Below are 20,366 nucleotides of genomic sequence, written 5' to 3'. Positions count from 1 at the left end.
AATCTTTGGGACAGCTTTGTTTCATTTTTTCTCTCTCCCTGCTGCGTTTTTGCTGTTATATGTAATAGCTTGTGATACTATTAAAGGTTCCTGCTGTTACTTTGCTTTTTACTACATTGTTGTGGCGAAAGCACAACAGCATCTAAATTATTTTTATTTATTTTTTGTTGCCCAAATTAAGAAACTTTGAAGTCGACGAAACAAGTTCGGCCTCATTTACAATTTTGTTTGTTTTGCTCTTGTACTGAACACGCTGACCTTTTGCATACAGTGTCGGGATGTCCAATATAATTAAAGCAGGTAGCAAGATTTCAGGCGCCCTGCTGGAGAGGCGCAACCTTGTCTGAGCAGCACATCACTAATCTCACTCGCAAGATAATGGCCGATCCTTCCAATTTGTTATGCCTAAAGTACAAAACACTACCATCTGGCCATAGATATCAAGTACCTCGAACAAGGCTAAAGAGAGAGAGAGAGAGAGAGAGAGAACCTACCTCTTTTATACCTACAGTAAGAGAATTCAACTCCTCAATAAATTAATGAATTGTTGATTATTCTGAACATTATTAGATTTGTGTGTAGATTATTTATTGATTATTGTGTCTATATGCTTTTAATATATACTTTTTCATGGCCTATGTCCTGTATAATTTGCTATCTATGTTTATACCTAATAGTGAATATTAAATGGTCAATCTTGTTTTATGTTTAGGCTCAGGTTCTTTTGAAAGACAGATTCTAATTGGGGAAATAAACATTTCATCCATTCATTAATTCATGCATCATAAGGTGTTGCTATGTAGCTGTAGTTGCATGTGATGTCCTGTGCCGCTGCCATCTGTTCCTGATATGACATATCATTTCTGTTTCTGCTATGACATGAGAAGTTGTGTGCTGCTGTAATATGTTCCTGCTGTTTTGTTGCTATTGTTACATGATGTCATTTTATCTGTCTCCGGTGGCTATGAACTTGTCCGTTGTGTACTGTGGTTGGGAAACTGTGCTGCTCTTATACATAATTTCATTCGACTGATTTTTACCAAGACCAGGAATTATAGGTGAAAATGAGCTTTTTCGGTAATTATGTACGCAGCTGGACACGTGTGAGAATATTTTTCAACACACATATTTCTGTTAAATGATAAATGAATTAAAACGATGATGTTTTATTTAATGACCTCAGTAAGTCAGGACTCATACGCATGGTCATACAGGCAAGAGTGGGTGTTTAATAGGCAGATAGTGTAATGCTGTACTGCTGTAGTGTGCTTCATTAAGATTTCCATGGGAGCCTGCTGTCCTTCCTATGTCAAATGGACGTGTGCATTTATTACACAACAAGGGAAACACTGCCCCCTGCAGTACATTTTATTAATAGCATAAATCACATGTAACTGAGATTTGGACACGCCATAGGTTCAGAGAGGTGTCCATGTTCTGGTTACCAAGGTGAAAATTTTCAAACATTGCTGGTTCTCCCCAATGAGATGCAAAGTGGTTCTCCCCATGCACAAAAAGAAGCCATTGCTCACACACGCTTAACATCTAGGGCACATGATTTTTTAATTTTTAATTTTAGAAAAAAAAATTTTTTTCCACAAAGTATTCTTAACTACATCTTTGAGTAATTGTAGTTTCGCTAACTACATTTCTCTTGAGAGTAGCCTGACTGTAACTCAGTTACTTTCATTTTGAAGCAAATGGTAGTTTGTACAGCAACACTTTCAGAGTAGTTCCCCCAACACTGACACAAACACAAACAGAAAACTGGTGCAAACGGAAATTTTGATCTTCAAATCACCATATTAGGTGGTTACATTACATTACATTTACTTGGTAGATGCTTTTATCCAAAGCAACGCACAGTAAGTGCATACCAATAACTAACTATATTAGGGTCTAAAATGAGCCACGGGACAAGGCAGGCAAGGCAGAATGGCTGGGTTTGTATTTGAAGTGTTTCAGAAGCAGAGGACGGTGCGGTCTGTGACTCAGTGAGTGAGTGGGCTCTCACACATGGTACATGGCTCACACTGACCTTGCCTCAGACATTTTCATTAGAGACTGGGCTGACCAACAAGAAGCAGATGATAAGATAAACACAGTTATGTGCACGTACACGCAGACACACACACACACACACACACACACACTTGTGTGCACACACATACTCACACACACACACACACACACACACACACACTTTAGTGCAGCAGCACCAACAGACTGTTCAATAGAGACGTGATATTTTGTGATATTTCAATTTAATAGCGACCAAACCAAATTTGCTTTATACGTTTGTTCACTTAAAACAAAATTAAGCATATTCAGTAGAGAAGCACTCTTAGAGATCCATATGTAGTCAACAGGTAAGTATTCTCCTTAGAAATCCATATGTACACATTCAGCTGGCAAGCACTCTTGATAGAGAACCATACTGTACTTACATGATCAGAAGACAAGTACTCTCCTTGGAGATTCTTGCTTAAACAATCATTAGAGTGGTATATTTGCAGTAGGGCGAGACTCTGATGGACAGGCAATGCTTACACATCCGGGATGTATTCTCCAGGGAAGGCATTGGTTGTATAACTGATGAGCAAAGAGGTTTTCAGAAGGAGAATACAATGAAAGACACACATGCGGATGTACACACACTTGCATCACTCTTTCATACACACACACACACACACACAAACACACGCACAGGCACACACACGCATACACACACACACACACACACACACGCACGCGCGCTCACGGAAGTGTTCCGTTTCAGCAAAGGAACACTGAGTTGAGTTCAGCAAACAGTTCAGCATATTAGCCCACTGTCTAATTACCTCGTCCTGGAATCCCATCCCTACACCTCTCCCCCAGTCCATCTCTCCCATTCGTCTCCTCTGCTGAACTCACCCCTGCCCACTGGATGTGTCCCCACAGGTGTGGCAGCCTGTGAGACACAAGCGAGCGAGAGGACACGCCCTGTGGAAGGTGGGGAGTAGTGTAGCGATACGCCCCTGAGGCTGCCTAACTGTTGCCAGAAAGTTGCAGTCATTTTAACAGCGTGGAAAAAAAGAAAATATTTAAGTGAACTAATGATGTTGAGTAGTGTTTACTAATGTTTTGAAAATGTCTGATCTATTCAATTTAGCCTGCCAATATGACCCGAAGGCGGGGTTTGCACTTTTTGAAAGTATTTCATTGGTTCCAATACACCAGGCAAGATCAGTAAAGCATAGAAAAGTATTTGCATCCAAAACAAATATGTATTTGACCCAGGTCTGTTCCAGACATAATAATCCTGTCAGGGTGAATAATAAGTATTCTGTCAAATATAGACTTAACCTGTGATTAGCTTGAGTAGGGTATTTGATTAGTGAGTTAAATTTATACTGCCTAATAATTTTTGGTCACTGAAAGAAGAACAATCAATCCAGTTGCTGCTAAAATCACTTTAAGTGGAAGTGGATCCAAGTTCCCTGAAGGTCTCTGATGATTTTAACCAGCATCAACTTGGTGACAAACAGGGTCATGTGATTTATAGGAAGTCAGGGCCTGAGAGCAAGAGCAGAATACTGACATTGCATGAAACCAACAGTGAGATTAAAGCCATTGGCTAACGTCTGAGGCCTAGCCACAAACATAAACAACCCAACCTGCTTCAGCCAAACAGACCACAGCCCATAGTTTACTTGAAACATATACGCCCATATTCTAGGGAGGCAGGGGGAGGGGTAGGGTGAGGGCTAGTGTTTTACTGAAAACCCTTGCTGCTGTAATTTAATTAATTCTTTTAAATGGATAATGCAATTGAGTGGGCTTAATGGTGGGCTGAAGCAAGAAGTAACCAGGGGCAACTGATTGTCAGGCAAGGTTAGGGGGAGGGAGAGGCGGGGGTGTTGGGGGGGGGGGGGCGGGGTGTGGCGGGTTGTTGGCGAAAGCAGACTGGGGAATCCGGTGGAGTACTGCATGATTAAATGTCTTGTAAAAAATATATGTGTAACATTTATAGCGTGAATTGTGCGACCCGTCTGTGGTTGTGGCTATAAACGACCCCATAGAGCACTTATGCCAGCAGCCAGCTCTGAGCTGCTGGCAACAGTGTGCATTGGCACAACAGCTTCTAGAGTTGCAGTGTTTGGTACGTACATGCCCCATTCATAGCAGGTACAATTGAACAACATATTCACAGCTTTTCACGGTGTACATACAATAGCAATAGCATTGTCACGATATTATAAAGATTGTGTGAGAACACTGCCAGTCGAATGGGCGCTATTTGGATCACGCATGGATCAGGACGTCTTGCAGACCAGGTGCAGTCCAGAACTCAACAGCGCTGCGTTCTGCCTGACGTCTTCCATCTTTCAGGCACAAGGCCACCTGGAAAATCACCTTGGCTGACACCCAGCTTGACCAAAAGGGAATTCCATCTCTCTCTATCTCTCTCTCTCTCTCTCTCTCTCTCTCTCTCACGCACACACACAGACACATCCACACACACAGACACAGGCGTCTAAACATCTACGCGACCATCATAATATCAATAATTAATAATAAAATAAAACAATAAATTAAAAGTACAACGAAGTGAAACAGCTACAATAAAGCAAATATACAGTATGTATGAAGTAGCTGATTGAAAGTCCGGATCCACTACTGCAGCCTACAACTTAGAACCTTTAGAAAGGCAGAACTGTAGTATCATATTATCGCCACTGGAGTGCGGTAGACCATAATACTTGTGAACAAGCATTTATGCCCCCAACAGAATAACGTAAAAAGAATGCAACAAACACCAATCAAGTTGAATAGTAAGTTTAGATTTATACAATAAAGTGAAATCAAATTCATACGAAGACACACTTCGACTATAATATTTCGACCGACCGGCAGAAAACGCAACAGCAATACAGTAACGAATGTTATTATTATTATTATTATTATTATTATTATTATTACTACTACTGCGTAGGAAATTTGCTGAAACAATGAATAAAAGGACTCAAGCTTCTCTTTTTGAAAACACACTCTACCAACTGCAAAAATCAAGAATGCCTTTAGTGTGTGCCCATGCAGCATTTACAGAAACGGATGTCCACTTCAGCTGTATGAACTCCGACGAGATGCGGTTAGGGGGTGTAGCCGCGAGGAGAAGCGCAAAGTATACACAGCTGGTTAACTCGAAGTAGTTCGACAGCTCTGTGCCGTTGCTCTGCTCTGTCAAATAGCGCTGTAAATTTAGCGACATAGCTAGGGGCTTGAAATAAACGCGTAATTCCGATTTTGAGCATCAATGACAGATTACTGCCACCCGGGTAAGTCTTGCCATTTTCATAATATCTACCCGATCGCTCTTTTTGTTAGACATTTCCCCTGTTCTGTCATCGAGTTTCCTTCTGAAGTAAGAAACTGTCTCATGCATTTTAAATATCAAAATACATTGCAACAATAACTGTATTTTCATAAAATGTACTTTTATCGAACAGTCACTTTTTAATTGCCTATTTATTGACGGTTATTATAGGTTACTCTATTCAGGCAAAGTTTAGTCAGTTCAGACAAACTGAACTAACAGCACACTAGTGTTTAACAATTATCGCTAAACCAGTTATTATACAGATTTTTTCTGCGCATATACAAACATACGCAGAGTCTAATATTTAAATGTTACATTACCTTGCTCATTTACCATAGTGTTCACATTGTGCCTGGGGATTGCACGTAAGTGCACAGTTAACTTCCGTCATATTGCCATGTTCAGAAAGGTGAACATGCAGTGACCTGACAGACCTTCACTTCTATCATATAGCGCTGAAGTGGTCATATTCTGAGTGCCATGCATGGCCCATGTCCAAACTCTAAGGACCTAGGGGAAGGGAATGTGAGTGTGGCAGTTCTGAGGGCAACAGGCAGCCGTCTCTCCGACCAGAAGAGCAGCAGAGAGGAAAGGCCAGTTTTGCCTCTGTGATAATGGAAGGAAGGTTCAGACAGGTGGAAGATGGTGGGTTTTGTAGGGACGTACATTCTGGATGATGGCACTTGACTGCCCTGTAGGGTAAAAGAGGGCATTGAAATTTTGGGAGGTGAAAGCCCAGACTAGGTCCAGGCGATGGGAGAAGGCTAGGAAGTTGGAACAAGTGTCTTTAATACTACAGTCTGACCCAAGTTTTTTGTCCCATGCTAGTCCAGCATTGCTTTCTGTAGGTGGACTGCACGTGAGGTGATTTCATGTGAGCATTAATGTCTCTACACGGTGGAAACCTGCATCATAGTGCCACAGTGAAAGGCCATACGGTCTGTGCCAGGGGAGGGTAATTCCATTCAGGAATCATTTGCCACCAATCAACCCAGCCCCATTGGAATATTACATGACTACACTTACACTTGGGCTGGACCATAACAAAACATCTTGTATGAGGACAGAAGAACAGTTTTCAGCTTTTTTACGCATTCACGTCAGGTAAAATTTGAGATCAGGTAAATGAATGGTTGAAAAATTAAGAGCGCAAGTTGACAGGTCTTAGGAGGACATGGGGCCTGTTCTTCCCATTTTTTAACTGTATGCAGCGGCCTGTACAGATGAGGTAAGTGGTTTGGCTGCCGTGTCATAACTGACAGCCAAAGCCATTCCCAGGGCATCTGACTTGCGTCCAGAACTTTATTACCTTCAATGGGAGATATGAGGCAGAGTGAAGCTATGCATGCTGAATGCTGCACAGTCCATTACCCACCAGTAAAAAACGCTCCACCTGTTTCCACACTGCATTGGCAAAGAGCAAAGAGCACAGTACAGCCTCCAGGAAATGACCTGAAGTACTGAAACTATTCAAGTGGAACAAAGACTCCCCTTCATTCGCACCGGGTTTTACCTCTACTTCATTTTTAGCAATTAATTTCATAGTATACCCCAGCATATTAAGCAAAGGCTAAGGTATGGATCCTGGCTTTGAGTTGCCTTGCTTACAGAGCACTCTGCAATGAGAAACCCAGTCTCACTGCTACACACAGCACAATGCTTTTACACCATCTGTGCAAAGCATACAAAGCATGTGCAGTTGCCAGTCACGTGTGGGGCAATTGAGTATTGGGGCAATTGCCCTTTTAACAGACTTAGGATACGTCTGTAGTTATACCATAGTGGGGGATGAAGTCGTGGTATCATTCAAATAATAATTAAGTTTTTCAAAATACATGGCTGCCTTAATTTGTGTGTTCATTGACTTTAAAGACTGTTTTCAAAGCACAGAATACAATCCTGTTTATCATGCTTGAACATTCTTGAACATTGAACAGTTTTGTGTGTTTGTGTGTGTGAAATTATTTTATAGGTCACCTTCAAACCAGATTGTGTAACTTGCCTTATGTGCATTATAGTGAGGTTACTGAGTGATCACTCTAGAACATTAGTCAAACCATACTCCTAGCCATTTATAAAGGGTACCAGAAGGAGGCAAGATGTTAATCCAAACTTTCCTCCGACAAAGACCCTGCTGCTGCACAGTATCCCCATTACTAATCTCTACCTATGTTTTGCCTGCCGTTGCAATTTTCCCACAGTAACCCTGTCAATATGACCGGCCTTTCATCCCCTAGTGCCAACCGACCTTTTGCAGATATCGAATGGAGGCAAACATTGCTGCTGGCAGAATGAATAAGTGAAACTAACAGCCTTAGCACAACCTAGAGTGTAATCTCAGAGGCTAGGGAATATCGTTGGAACATCCTCTCATACATTCTGGAAAAGCTTGACGATGAAACCGGGCAATTCAGAAGACGTGGCTGCGTACACCGTGTGTGGGCCTATAGAGCGTGAATGGCGGGAACGAGAGCACTCTGTTCAGTGGTCCCGAAAAAGAGAGGTCCTGCTAAACAAAGAACGGCCCTGTAAACCACAGAGACCTTTGTCTGGGCTCTGGAGTGCTCGGGGCTTATTGTTTAAATGCGGGGAAGGTCGTAATGGACCGAGTGTAGCACAGTGGGTAAGGAACTGGGCTTGTAACCGAAAGGTTGCAGGTTCGATTCCCGGGTAGGACACTGCCGTTGTACCCTTGAGCAAGGTACTTAACCGAAATTGCTTCAGTATATATCCAGCTGTATAAATGGATACAATGTAAAAATGCTATGTAAACGTTGTGTAAGTCGCTCTGGATAAGGGCGTCTGCTAAATGCCTGTAGTGTAATGTAATGTAATGTAGCGTGTGCTGTTATGCATGCACGAATGCAGAAGCAGCAGTCGGCTAAAAAGACCTGACCGTGGGACTTCCCGTTCTATATTCAGCCCTGTCTGTTTCAAGATTAGTTCTGTGGCTCTGGACAAGAGCACAGTGCGCGTTCACCGCATAGCTTGTGCCGTGTGGAAATTATTCACAGTTGGAAACTTTTGTTTTTGATACAGTCATTAAGAGCAACTTGTTAAATAGTGTATACAATAATGTCAGGTGAACATCAGTTTAGACACAAAAATGGACTGTAACGTGGTAAAAAAAAATAGCATCAATGTAAAAAAAAAAGAAGTTGCAATAGACATGTTGTAATAAAGAAGAGCCATATTAGTTGTGTTTGATACATTTCACACATGGGACATTAACATACGTTGATATGGTATTTGCAATTGTGCTGTAATATCCGCAGATAGTGAATAGTAGATCAGTGTCATTCCTAATAGAATTCTGCAGATATTATAACACATGATTAGTGTGAGCAGATTTTGATCAGTTTAATCTGCCCTGACTTACTTACAGGGATATAGGCTGAGATTGGGAACAGAAGAGGAGAGCTCCTTTTTATGTCCTATCATTTTAAAGCTTGTTCTTCACTTCAGTGCTGCATCTGCAAGGAGTTGTTCATTTGCTGTTGAGTTTTGATATTATTTCAGTTTTGGTGTATGCTTTTGATTGGACCAGACAGTGTTTGTGTGTGATGAAGGATGTTTTAAAATACAGAAGCAGGTTTATCAGATATTTGTGAGTTTGTGGTTTAAAGCAAGAAACTACACTTCAAGTCAGCCCTAAGCAGGCTGCATAACAATATAATGTTTCAGGCTGTACATATAAATACATTAATTTGACAGCATTCATTAGCAGTTATGAACATAAATATCTGTTTTTACATCATGTTGGTCCTTTTGTTTCTTGAGTGCAGCAGCCTTGGGTTGCACGTGCCATACAAACAGTTCCAGCTGATAGACCCATGTGCAACCTCTGGATGCATGCTGTCATGTTGCAGTACCAGATACACTGGTGTCATGTGAAGTGCATTTTTTTCCTTCTTCTTAAAACCACAAACCTGTGGTTTCGAAAACCCCAGAAAGTAGAACTACTCCATAGAGGAATTTGTACAGAAGCGCGTGCATGAGCTTCAAATTGATTTAAAGTGCTTAATGGGAATTGGCATCTTATTTTAGGAAAGAAATGAAACTTTTTCTGCTTAACGTGCCTGAATAATTTTGTTTACAAATATTGCCTGTTGCCTGAAGCATATGTTTTGCTTTTGGGACATGCATAATGGGCTCGGATGATGATGAATAATTAACAGAGGGTTTGCAAAATAAACAGTAATTATAATTATGATTATTGTTCATTATTTGAATGAACTAATTGAGAGATTAGTTGTAGCAGATCAGTTAGATTCAGATTGGGGTAGTTTTGTATTACACAAATATGCAGTTTATGAAATCTGCAGAGGGAGAGAGAGAGCAAGAGAGACAGAGACAGATATACAGACAGACAGAGAGATACTCTTTATGTGGCTGTTGCCATTGACCAATTCCAAAAACATTTGTTACTTTTTTTTTAAAGCTACTTATTTTTTCTCAAAACGAGTGTGTTCATTTGTATAGTTCATTTATATAGACACAGTATATGCGGTATACTAGCAGCAATGTTGGATCCAAGACTATGGCAGCATAACTTAGCTGAGACGGAGGAAACTAAATGAAAATAGCTAATACACAAGTAAATCATTCTAAATAAATTCAATGAGATTCATACTTGCTACAGACTCAATCCTGGCCCTGGGTTAAGTCTAGGTCTAACGGAGTCTGAGGAGCATGCAGGGATAAAGTGACATACATTGATGAGCTTTGGACACATTATGTATTGTACGTCCATTGCTGTTTGAATCGAGTGACGATGAGGGAGAAACCCTCAGTGCTCTGGGTTTCCTGTGGGGATTTTTTTTTTTTTTTTTTTTTCCAGAAGTTCTCGTAACATTGCTAATGTTCTCCTGTGGCTTTCATGCGTTCCATAAATGAGGATGCTGTGTGTTGGAGAGCTGGCCATATTCACTGAGTCAGAGCAGGGATAGAGCAGGGGCAGAGTCAGAGAACTCACAATATTTTCTGCAGAACAATGCAGTGTGTATGTTCTTACATTGCTACTATGAGCCATGACCTTGGGCTAAATCACACTTTGGGACTGGGCACTGACGGGTCTGCGAAATATGTAAAATAATGGTGTAGTGTTCATTAAGGACAGCATGCATGTGAATTCAGACATCTGTTTTATCCATACTTAAAAAACAAAATTATGACATCATTACTCTGTTATTGTGGTGATACTTGTAGTTCAATTGATGATGATGATGACGATGATGATGATGATGATGACGGTGATATCACCATGAACATTTCTGTCTTTGTCTTCCCCAGTTTCCTCCGATTTCACACCAGCTGAGCGGCTGGAGATTGAGAACCTGAAGATGCATAAGAGCGATCTTTTAGATGACATTGAGGTAACAGAGATGCTCTAAACAGGCTTAAAAACAACAGGTCCAGCAGTGGCCAGCCTGCTCGTTCCTCACCTGCACTATCCGATCCTCAGCAGCACGTGTGCTTTCCTTCCAGAGCTCCCCCCCCCCCCCACACTCAGTTTGTGTTCAGCACAGATGACAAACCGTCTTCAAAGAGATGAGTGAAAGCCAACTGCAGTCATGCTCATTTCGTAAACGACACGTTCCATCGCTCCTCTGCCCTTGGGCTAGGATCAAGCGCTTTTAATGGCGTGCTTTGGCTGATCCAATTTATTCTGGGGAATAAAGCGTGTCCTCTTCTGATTCACTGTAAAAACTCTGCCATTGGCTACAAATAATAATTGTGAGTCATCCTAATGTCATCATTTACATCAGTGAAAGAAGATGGCTTCCGTTTTGATTGTTTTTTCTTCCTTTTCTCTCTCTCTCGTGCTTTTGCAGAAGCTGAAGATGGATATTGAGAAAGTAATGTCTGAAATTCAGGACTTTGAGCTGACCGAGGAGAAGTGAGTGGGCTTTCGTAATGATTACTGTGTGGCAGAAGGAGGTTCTCGGATGAGTCATCCTCTTCCCGTTCCATCATGACACCCAATACGTAGGATTTCAGAGAAATGCACTGCTGCCCTTGAACTTTGTCTCTTGACCTTTTGGCTAAAGAATCAGGACTGAGAAATGTGTTTAAAGATTTTCTGAAGACACACTCCTCTTTCATTACACTATCTTGCATCTCATTTGTACAGAATCCATTTTTAAATGTGGGATATACAGTAGTTGCATTCCTTCACACTGTGCATCAGGGGATGTTCATGGGCTCTGTCCCATTGACTTGCACAGTTGCTATTTTTACACGAGTCAGATCGTGCTCTGTGCCCATTTCATGAACACCGGTCCACTCTGCTTTCAGCAAAAACATTGCGAGGGACAAGAAGTTCTTAAGCGGAAAGAAGAAATTCAACATGGATCCCAAAAAGGTGAGCTTCGAATAATTCATGCTCAGGGACGTCATAAGGGTCCTAGGCTGCACGATGTGTGTACCTAATAGAATGCACTTTTACATTACACTTAGGCATTTATCAGATGCTGTTACCCATTGTGGCATATATAAACATCACATGCATTTTACACAGCTCACGTTCCTGTTTTTTTGTACAATCCATTTACCGTTTACAGCTGGAGATCTGCGGAAGACATTCAGGCTATGTACATTGTCCAGGGGTAAAGCAGCCCCCCCTGGGAAAGGAACCTGCAAGTTCCAAGCGCAGTTCCCAAGCCATTCCATCGCACTACACTATCGCACATTCGTGTTTGCTAGACGATGGCCTTAAGCATACGTTGGTAACAAACTGAGAGAGCAAACGAGCCCTGAGTGTATGAACCTCCACACCTGATGTGGAAAGAGGAACAATGGCAGCACAGGGCTACCTGTGTGATCGGTAAACAAGCTAACAAACAGAGGCGCCAGATGCAGGATGCCTGATACCTGCCAGATGTAGGTCTTTTAACCGCAGCGGAGGCAGATCTCAAACCACATCCTGTGTCAGTGAAGAAGAACGCCCGCCCACGTGAACTCCTTCTGCGGGGGCAACACCGACCGTTTGGGGCCAAGACAGCTCACTGCAGTTGAACACCCAGCTCTGGGCCACTATCAGTCGTGACAGTAGTTAGGTCAGTGTGCTCTGCTCGGGTTCATAAGAGAGCGAAGTATCATGTCATACAGAAGTGATCTGCGACCTTTTGCGCTAAGTTCATCATGTTAGAATTAGGATTTATCCCTAACTGCATCCGATAGTTCTCAAGTCGGCAAGATCAAGGAGAATTTTATTACTAATAATAATAATAATAATATTAATAATACTAATGGGTGGCTCTGTGGTGCAGTGGGTAGCACTGTCACCTCACAGCGAGAAGGTCCTGGTTGCGAATCCTGGCCTGAGCCTTTTTGTGTGGAGTTTGTACGTTCTTCCCATGTCCGCGTGAGTTTCGACCAGGTACTCCGCTTTCCTCCCACAGTCCAAAGGCATGCAGGTTAGATTAATTAAATTTCCCATAGGTCTGAGTGTGTGAATGAATGGTGAATTAATGGTGTGCGTACCCTGCGATAGATGGGCGACCTGTCCAGGGTGTATTACTGCCTCTCGCCCAGTACACGCTGGGACAGGCTCAAGCACCCCCCCTTGCAACCCTGAACAGGATAAGCGGGTATAGATAATGGATGGATGGATAATAATAATAATAATAATAATAATAATAATAATAATAATGATGTGTACTAAGGGTGATGAATAGGGTGACAGTGTAGTGTAGCGGTTAGGGAACTGGGCTTGTAACCTAAACTGGTGTGATTACTAGCTGGGACACTGCAGTTGTACCCTCAAGAAAGGTACATGTAATTAACCTGAATTTCTTCAGTATTTATCCAGCTGTATAAATGGACACAACGTAAAGATACAAACAATGTTTAAGTTGCTCTGAATAAAAGTGCGTGCCTAATGCTGGTAAGGTAATACGGCTCTATCGTCTATCAGTGTTCCTTATACTGGCTGTCTCTTCCTCGGTCCATTGACCTCTGTGCTTCTCTGTAGGGCATTCAGTACCTGGTGGACAATAAGCTGGTAGAGTGGAAACCACCTGCGGTGGCAGAGTTCCTGTATAAAGAAGAAGGCCTGAACAAGACAGCTATAGGAGACTTCTTAGGAGAGAGGTATTAGCATGACGACTTAGCTTCTGATGATGATGATTATTATTATTATTATTTTTTATTCTGATGTATTTTTTAACTTCTGCTGCCATGGTCGGGAAGCCCCTTGATTCATCTTACTTGTGAAATTGAATTTAATTGGGTCGCATATCATGTTAGCCATCAACGGCTCTTTTTGCATGCGTGTGATGAATCGTAAACTGACTTTCCCATAGAGAACTCGATTTGAATCTAAAATCTCATCTCCAGCTGAACGCCCCTCAAAAATTTTCGCTTATAACAACAGCATCTGGCAACAGCTGTGTCTGACTTGACAGTGGAATGAAACACTGATGAGTGTAGAAGAGAATCCCATCATAAAAGTCTGGGTCAGCAATGGAATTAACTGCTGAATTCAGTTGGTTTTATTGACAGTGACAATGATAATGACAATGATGGTGGTGGTAACAGTGAAGGTGATGTTGATGCTATTGTTATAATGTATTGACTAGGTTGTTGCTTGTGTATTTTATCAAGGGATTCGCCGTTGCTTGGTTCACTCTGATGTTTTTCCTTATTATGTTTTTCACTGTGCACAGAGAAGACATGCATCTCCAGATACTGAAAGCCTTTGTGGAGCTGCACGAGTTTTCAGACCTTAACCTTGTGCAGGCTTTGAGGTGAGGTCAATTCACACCGCATGTCGCCATAATGAGAGATGTGTTCCTGTATATATCACTACACATGATTATTATTCTATCTGACAATTTTATCATTGTTATCTGTATGGCTTTTATTGCCATTAATTTATACATACACAGTTGTGATAGATTTCCATTTAATGTGCCTGTCCATCAAAGAGTTTATGTGTGTATCCTTCCCTGACTCCCTGTCTGTCTGTCTGCATGCCTGCCTGCCTGCCTGTCTGTCTGTCTGCATGTTTGTCAATTTATCCGCCTGTCTGTCTGTCCGCCTCATATCAGGCAGTTCCTGTGGAGTTTCCGCCTGCCGGGAGAAGCACAGAAGATCGATCGCATGATGGAGGCTTTTGCCACCCGCTACTGCGATTGCAACCTCAACGTGTTTCAGTCCACAGGTGGGTCTTCTTAGCTGCTGTGAGAGCTGGCCAACTGAGACAGCAATGAAAGTTAACCTACAGTGGAAGGACAACCTCGAACATCATATGCATGGAACTGCATTACATTTCCTGATATTTTCAAAGTAGGGGGACGCAACAAGTGTTGTTCATCGGTGTGGTTCCCATCACACCAGCAATAATTTACGGCAAAATGTTCAGTGTAAAAATCAACTGCAATACAATGCATACCGTCAACGTTGGTCTCATCTGGACTGGGTCGGAGTTGATTTAACACTGAGAATTTGGCTTTTTGGGTAACATGGCTTATAATGTTGGGTGTGGGGTGACAGACACACTTGTGGCGCTGTTGATTAGTGCGTCACTGCAGCTATGGAAACCTCATAATGGTTTAATCTGTCCTGTCGGTTTGGACAGACACCTGCTACATCCTGTCATTCGCCATCATCATGCTAAACACCAGCCTCCACAACCCCAACGTGAAGGACAAGACCACACTGGAGAGGTTCATCAGCATGAACAGAGGCATCAACAACGGGGGCGACCTCCCCAGCGAGCTGCTGACGGTGAGGGGAACATTGGGGGGGTGTCGGGGTACAAGTGGAGCCTGAGAATACAGACATAACCACAGGCCACAAAGGTGGAACATCTGACACCCTTCACCTGCTGTAAAGGCCATTAGTTATTTTTCTCAGTCGTGGAGTGAGCGAATGGGCCCCTTTAGCTTATGTCAGTCGTCCCATGGTTTAAAAGCCGGCCTGTCGCAACCAAACCCTTCTTGTTCCACATGGCATTTTTGTTGGGTATGCGTTGTTTGCTGTGCTTATCAAATTAATTCAAAGACAATTTAAGACTTTGAGTCAGAATTCTGTTCAGGTGAGGTAGTTAATACTGTATTCTGAAAAGGAAACCTTAGACCAAATAATTAACTTGATCAGACATTCATGGTCCTACATCAGCTGTAGTAAGGTCACCATGATATTGCAAGATCAGAGGCAAGACGTTCCAGAACCAGGGCTTCAAGCAACACAGTTGTTATTTTGCAATAGTTTGAATTGTTGGTCTTCCAGCGTAGAAACAACCACAAACAAAAGGACACAAACAAGACAAAAATCCCTCAAGCATGAATACATTTCTGATATTCCTCATCTTCCCTCAGAAACTCTACGACAGCATCCGGAGTGAACCGTTCAAAATCCCAGAGGATGATGGGAATGATCTCACACACACCTTCTTCAACCCTGACCGAGAGGGCTGGCTTCTCAAGCTGGGTGAGGCACGACCCCCCAGTTCTGCGTGGCACGAGATTCAGAGTTTCTCACACAACAGGTTCAGATTGGCACAAGGAAGCACAATGCTAACGACAGACCTGTAAACCTACCCACAAATAACTTTCCATTTATTTAGATTTAATATGCTCATGGAAAGTAAGGTGAAAACATACTGTATTGCTTCTCTCTCCCTGACATATATACTGGGGGGCCTTCAGGAACTCTTCTTGAAAATACATGTAACAATATTGTATATACAATTGTATATATTCAAATACATATATATTCAATATATAGATACTTATAAAAGTAACTAAAACATTGAGCTGAAGATAACTGTGAAGAAATGAAGACAAATTTAAAGTAAGAGTGAAACAGCAGACAGAAACATCTGTAATGTCTCTTCTTGGTTTTTAAAGGGGGCCGAGTGAAGACATGGAAGAGGAGGTGGTTTATCCTGACAGATAACTGCCTGTATTACTTTGAGTTTACCACAGTAAGTAACTGCCTCTACGACTGCATTTTGAGTACCCACACTCTTAATTAAGGTCCTCTATTTCTGTATTGTGAGGAAACCCCTTAATTTATGGCGCGTGTTACTTGGACTTTGTCGGTGGGAGTCCCTATATGTGTTTGTAGCATTTTAATAGGTTTAATAGGTTTACTCTGGATCTGTCATATGCAAAATGTTGGTGTCATATAAGCCCATGTGGGCTGGGCATCCGTGTGATGCATGACACAATAATTAAATTCATTCATTCATTCATTCGCTCCCTTCAGAAAGGGAGACAGTCTAGTCGAGACAGTCTAGTGTAGGGGAAACGGAATGCTGTTGACCCGCCACAAGTAGAGTCAGGTTTAGGCTCTCCACTGATTTTGTATGCAAAGACTGAATAAGGAACTTGAGAGGGGTGACTAGCCGAAAGCAGGGACAGGAGCCATACATTAACTGAACATCAATAGCAAGGCATAAATAGTCGATGCAGTGGTGAGGAATGGAATCAACGGTTTGAGTCAGGGAGAGGTTGCATATATCATTAGGACACAAACATTATTATGACCGGAAGTTTATGTCGTCCAATCCAGATAATGTATCCCATATATTATTAGGACACATTATTACCGGAAGACATAAACAGTCGATGGAGGGTTGAGGAGAGCGATGATTAGATCAGGGCACGGCCAGGGGCCATGCACTAATGGAACCCTGACAGCAAGGCATAAACAGTCAAATGCATGGATAAGGAGTGCGATGATTACATCAGGGCTGGAGCAGGGCTCATACACTGAAGAAGCACTGATAGCAAGGCATAAGCAGTCGATGCATGAGTCCTGCATGAGAGGAATGATTGGCTGGAGGCAGGAACGCAAGCCATGTGGCCTCATGACTGAGCAGTGAACAGACTGATCCTGCTTAAGGCATTTTTTTTAAAGGAACGTAAATGTCGCCCCCTGTTCAGACAATGTTTTTCCCCTCCTCCACCAGGACAAAGAACCCAGAGGCATCATTCCCCTTGAGAACCTGTGCGTGAGGGAGGTGGTGTATGCACGAAAGCCGGTACTTGTCCCCTCTGCGGTGCTGCTGTGACAATGGGGGGGAAAGATAATCAGCACTACAGCCGTTTACAACTGTCTTATGTGCTTTTATATTACCAATACTATAATCTCTATAACAGCACTGTGTCATCACTGTGGGTCTCTACAGATCGTCACTATAACTGTCTCTACAGATTGTCACTATAACTGTCACTGCCACGCAGCAGTGTTTCACCACCACAGTCTAATTGAGTGTACTGTATTGCTCCTAAAATTATATTCTTTAGGTTCATTTATAGAAGATCTCTTGGTACTTACCTACTGTGAACCTGATTAGAATAGAATGGCTTTTGGTACAGTGCGGGTGTATGTGTGTGTATGCACATGCGTGTGTGTTTTTGTGTGTTAGTGTGAGAATGCAGTGTCCATCAGAGATTCCTTTAACTGTGTGTGTCTGTGTGTGTGTGTGTGTGTGTGTGTGTGTGCGTGTGTGCGCGTGTGTGCGCAGTACTGCTTGGAGCTCTACAATCCCAACAGTAAGGGGCAGAAGATCAAGGCCTGTAAGACGGAGACAGACGGCCGGGTGGTGGAGGGGAAGCACCAGTCCTACATGATCTCTGCGGCCACAGCCGAAGAGCGGGACAGCTGGATCCAGTCCATCAGGTCAGAGCCAGCAGGGTCCATAGCACGGGGGAACGCTTAAAACTGCAGTTCGATTATTTCACGTCCTCGCGTGATCTCTGAGGGAGGCAAACACCAAAATGTGCCACGTGCAGTATGCCATTTTAACAGTCCTCATGGATATTGAATAAGGGCGTAGTATATTTAATATTGTCAACAAATTGTTACTGTTCCCACAGGGCGAGTATCACCAAAGACCCCTTCTATGACCTTGTGACAGTTCGCAAGAAGAAAGTCATCAACAACGGAGTAACGGAGGAATGAGGGCATGCCTACACGCTGTGTCCCACCAGTGACTGTGGGATTTTAGTGGTTTTTCACGAGGAGGACACTGTGGACTGGTGACAGTCTGTTAAAGTGATAAAATCAGACACACCTGCTGGACATCAATGCAGACGAGAGAGAGAGAGAGAGAGAGAGAGAGATACTCTGAATGTCTAATTCCAAGAAGCATTAGTTACATTTTTTAAACTACTTAGTTTTTATCTAAACAAATAAGTAATGTTGACCATCGTTATTCAGTTTCAATTTCCTTTTAAGTTACAGTACAAAGGATTTAAGTCATGTGGGGCTTTAGACTGGGAATTCAGAAACTTCTGATCCGAACCGTCATGTGCAAAAGTTGAGTTAATCTCACGAATTTCACCTGTTTGCATTCAGACGCCAACATGGCGCTGACATGAGCTGACACCACATGACATCTGTACCACAGTACACTACGCTACGTGGCGGCACAACATAAAGACAAAAGAGAACAATGACACCCGGGCATTTAGATTTGGGGTGATTTCCTCATTTATCTTTGGATCCCAAGATGGAACGTACGTAGGCTTACTGTTCTGTCAAGGGCAGGTGCCAGTTTAATTTGAGGTGAACTGACCCGCTCTTCCAAACACGCGTAGTCGCTCTGCACAAGAGTAAGTAAAAAAAAATGCTAAGCCACGGCCATGCTGCGCATTGCTTCCTGTAGCACTGACATTACGTCCCCGTTAGCCGGCGCTCTGATTATGCAAATCACAATGTGAGAACAGACGTGCACGTGCACCCACCTGAGAGCCTACGAGACCAAACAACTGGCTAACAACACCCACAGACCATCTGCGTGCGTTTGCAACGGTACAAAAACACGAAATGTGGCTTAACTATGCTAAAGTATTATGAAGGTTGTGGAAACATGCCGACCAGGACGCATTTTATGTGGGCACAGAGTAAAACTGGTGCTTGCTTTAAAATAAATGTTAAATATGCGAGCGCTCACTGCGCAGTACCAGCAGTGATTACGTCACGCGGAGCTCAGCTCTTACTTCTTAATATGTTGTTTAAGCACAAATACTGCACGTTTGGGTTTTCGTTTTCTTCGGTGGCCCACTGTCAATGGGAAGGAAAAAGAAAAACATTTTTTTTTACCGTCGATCGAAGGAAGAAAAGAGAAGTCCGCATCCGGAAGAACGCATGGAGTCGCTGAATTTAGACCGAAACCGATGAAGAAATTCTCACTTCCACTAATGCCAGTCAGCAGACCGCCCAGTAAATTTAGCACCACACACCAAGAGGAAACCATGGTGCACGCACATACAAAGGCAGCTCTAAACCTCTGATGTGAGGGCCTTTCTGTGACTGACTTTGAGTGAGTTATCAGCAGCTAACAGGCAGGTAGACATGTATGTCGCCGGCACCTTCTAAATACAATGTAACCTGTTACACAGATTTTTACCAAGGGCATTATGATGCAGTAAAATAAATTATGATGCAGTAAAATAAATATTTCCGACCCATTAAAGGAAGGAAATGTTAACTAGATCTGTGCATTTATGTAAATACAAGATAACTTTTTTTTAAATCACAATGTTGGCGTACTACTATTTTATTTGTCGTAATGTTAAATATTTGTAAAAACAATAGTTGCTGCCTTTCTTTTTTGAAATGGGTATCCAAACGCTTGCACTGTATATGCTCAGGGAAATAGGTTACCACTCCATAACGTGTTTACGTTGGTTTTCTTACAACCCTCCCAACTGTTCATAAATGCTTATTTTTATGGAGTCCACGTGTACCATTTCTGATATGTACAGTACATAAATATTTTTATTTTATTTTTTACGTTTGCATAATGTGACACAGATCCAAAACCAAAAATGTAAATTACTTTGTAAATATATAATAGAAGGCAATGTTCTATTTTGACATGTGTATAGTAAGTTGTCTATTTAATAAATTAAGTATCATTGTAAAATGCTGGAATGTGTTGCTTTTCAAGCTCTTTCATAAATGTGACAGGACCCGTTGCATTTTTTGTTAAACAAATCTAAACTCCAGTCCACCTTATGTATAAAAGGAGCTGGCAATTTTTGAA

General features: G+C 42.2%; 2 protein-coding genes across 2 annotated transcripts in view; one reads left to right on the top strand and one right to left on the bottom strand.

Moving 5' to 3' along the window:
• Positions 1–20,366, bottom strand: part of LOC135248798 (GRB2-related adaptor protein 2-like) — a 290,320-nt gene that overhangs the window by 230,776 nt on the left and 39,178 nt on the right. The window lies entirely within an intron of this gene.
• Positions 5,130–20,246, top strand: cyth4b (cytohesin 4b). Its single transcript, XM_064323715.1, has 13 exons — positions 5,130–5,318; positions 10,652–10,734; positions 11,194–11,258; positions 11,657–11,723; positions 13,335–13,453; positions 14,029–14,109; positions 14,413–14,525; positions 14,943–15,091; positions 15,685–15,796; positions 16,216–16,292; positions 17,283–17,354; positions 17,841–17,995; positions 18,193–20,246. The coding sequence occupies exons 1-13, from the start codon at positions 5,297–5,299 to the stop codon at positions 18,275–18,277; spliced, it is 1,200 nt and encodes a 399-aa protein (XP_064179785.1). The 5' UTR covers positions 5,130–5,296; the 3' UTR covers positions 18,278–20,246.

This window comes from Anguilla rostrata, chromosome 2 (assembly GCF_018555375.3).
Source record: "Anguilla rostrata isolate EN2019 chromosome 2, ASM1855537v3, whole genome shotgun sequence".
NCBI classification, from domain to species: Eukaryota; Metazoa; Chordata; class Actinopteri; order Anguilliformes; family Anguillidae; genus Anguilla; species Anguilla rostrata.
Note: the sequence above shows the minus strand (reverse complement) of the source record. Positions and strands in the feature narration are given on the sequence as shown.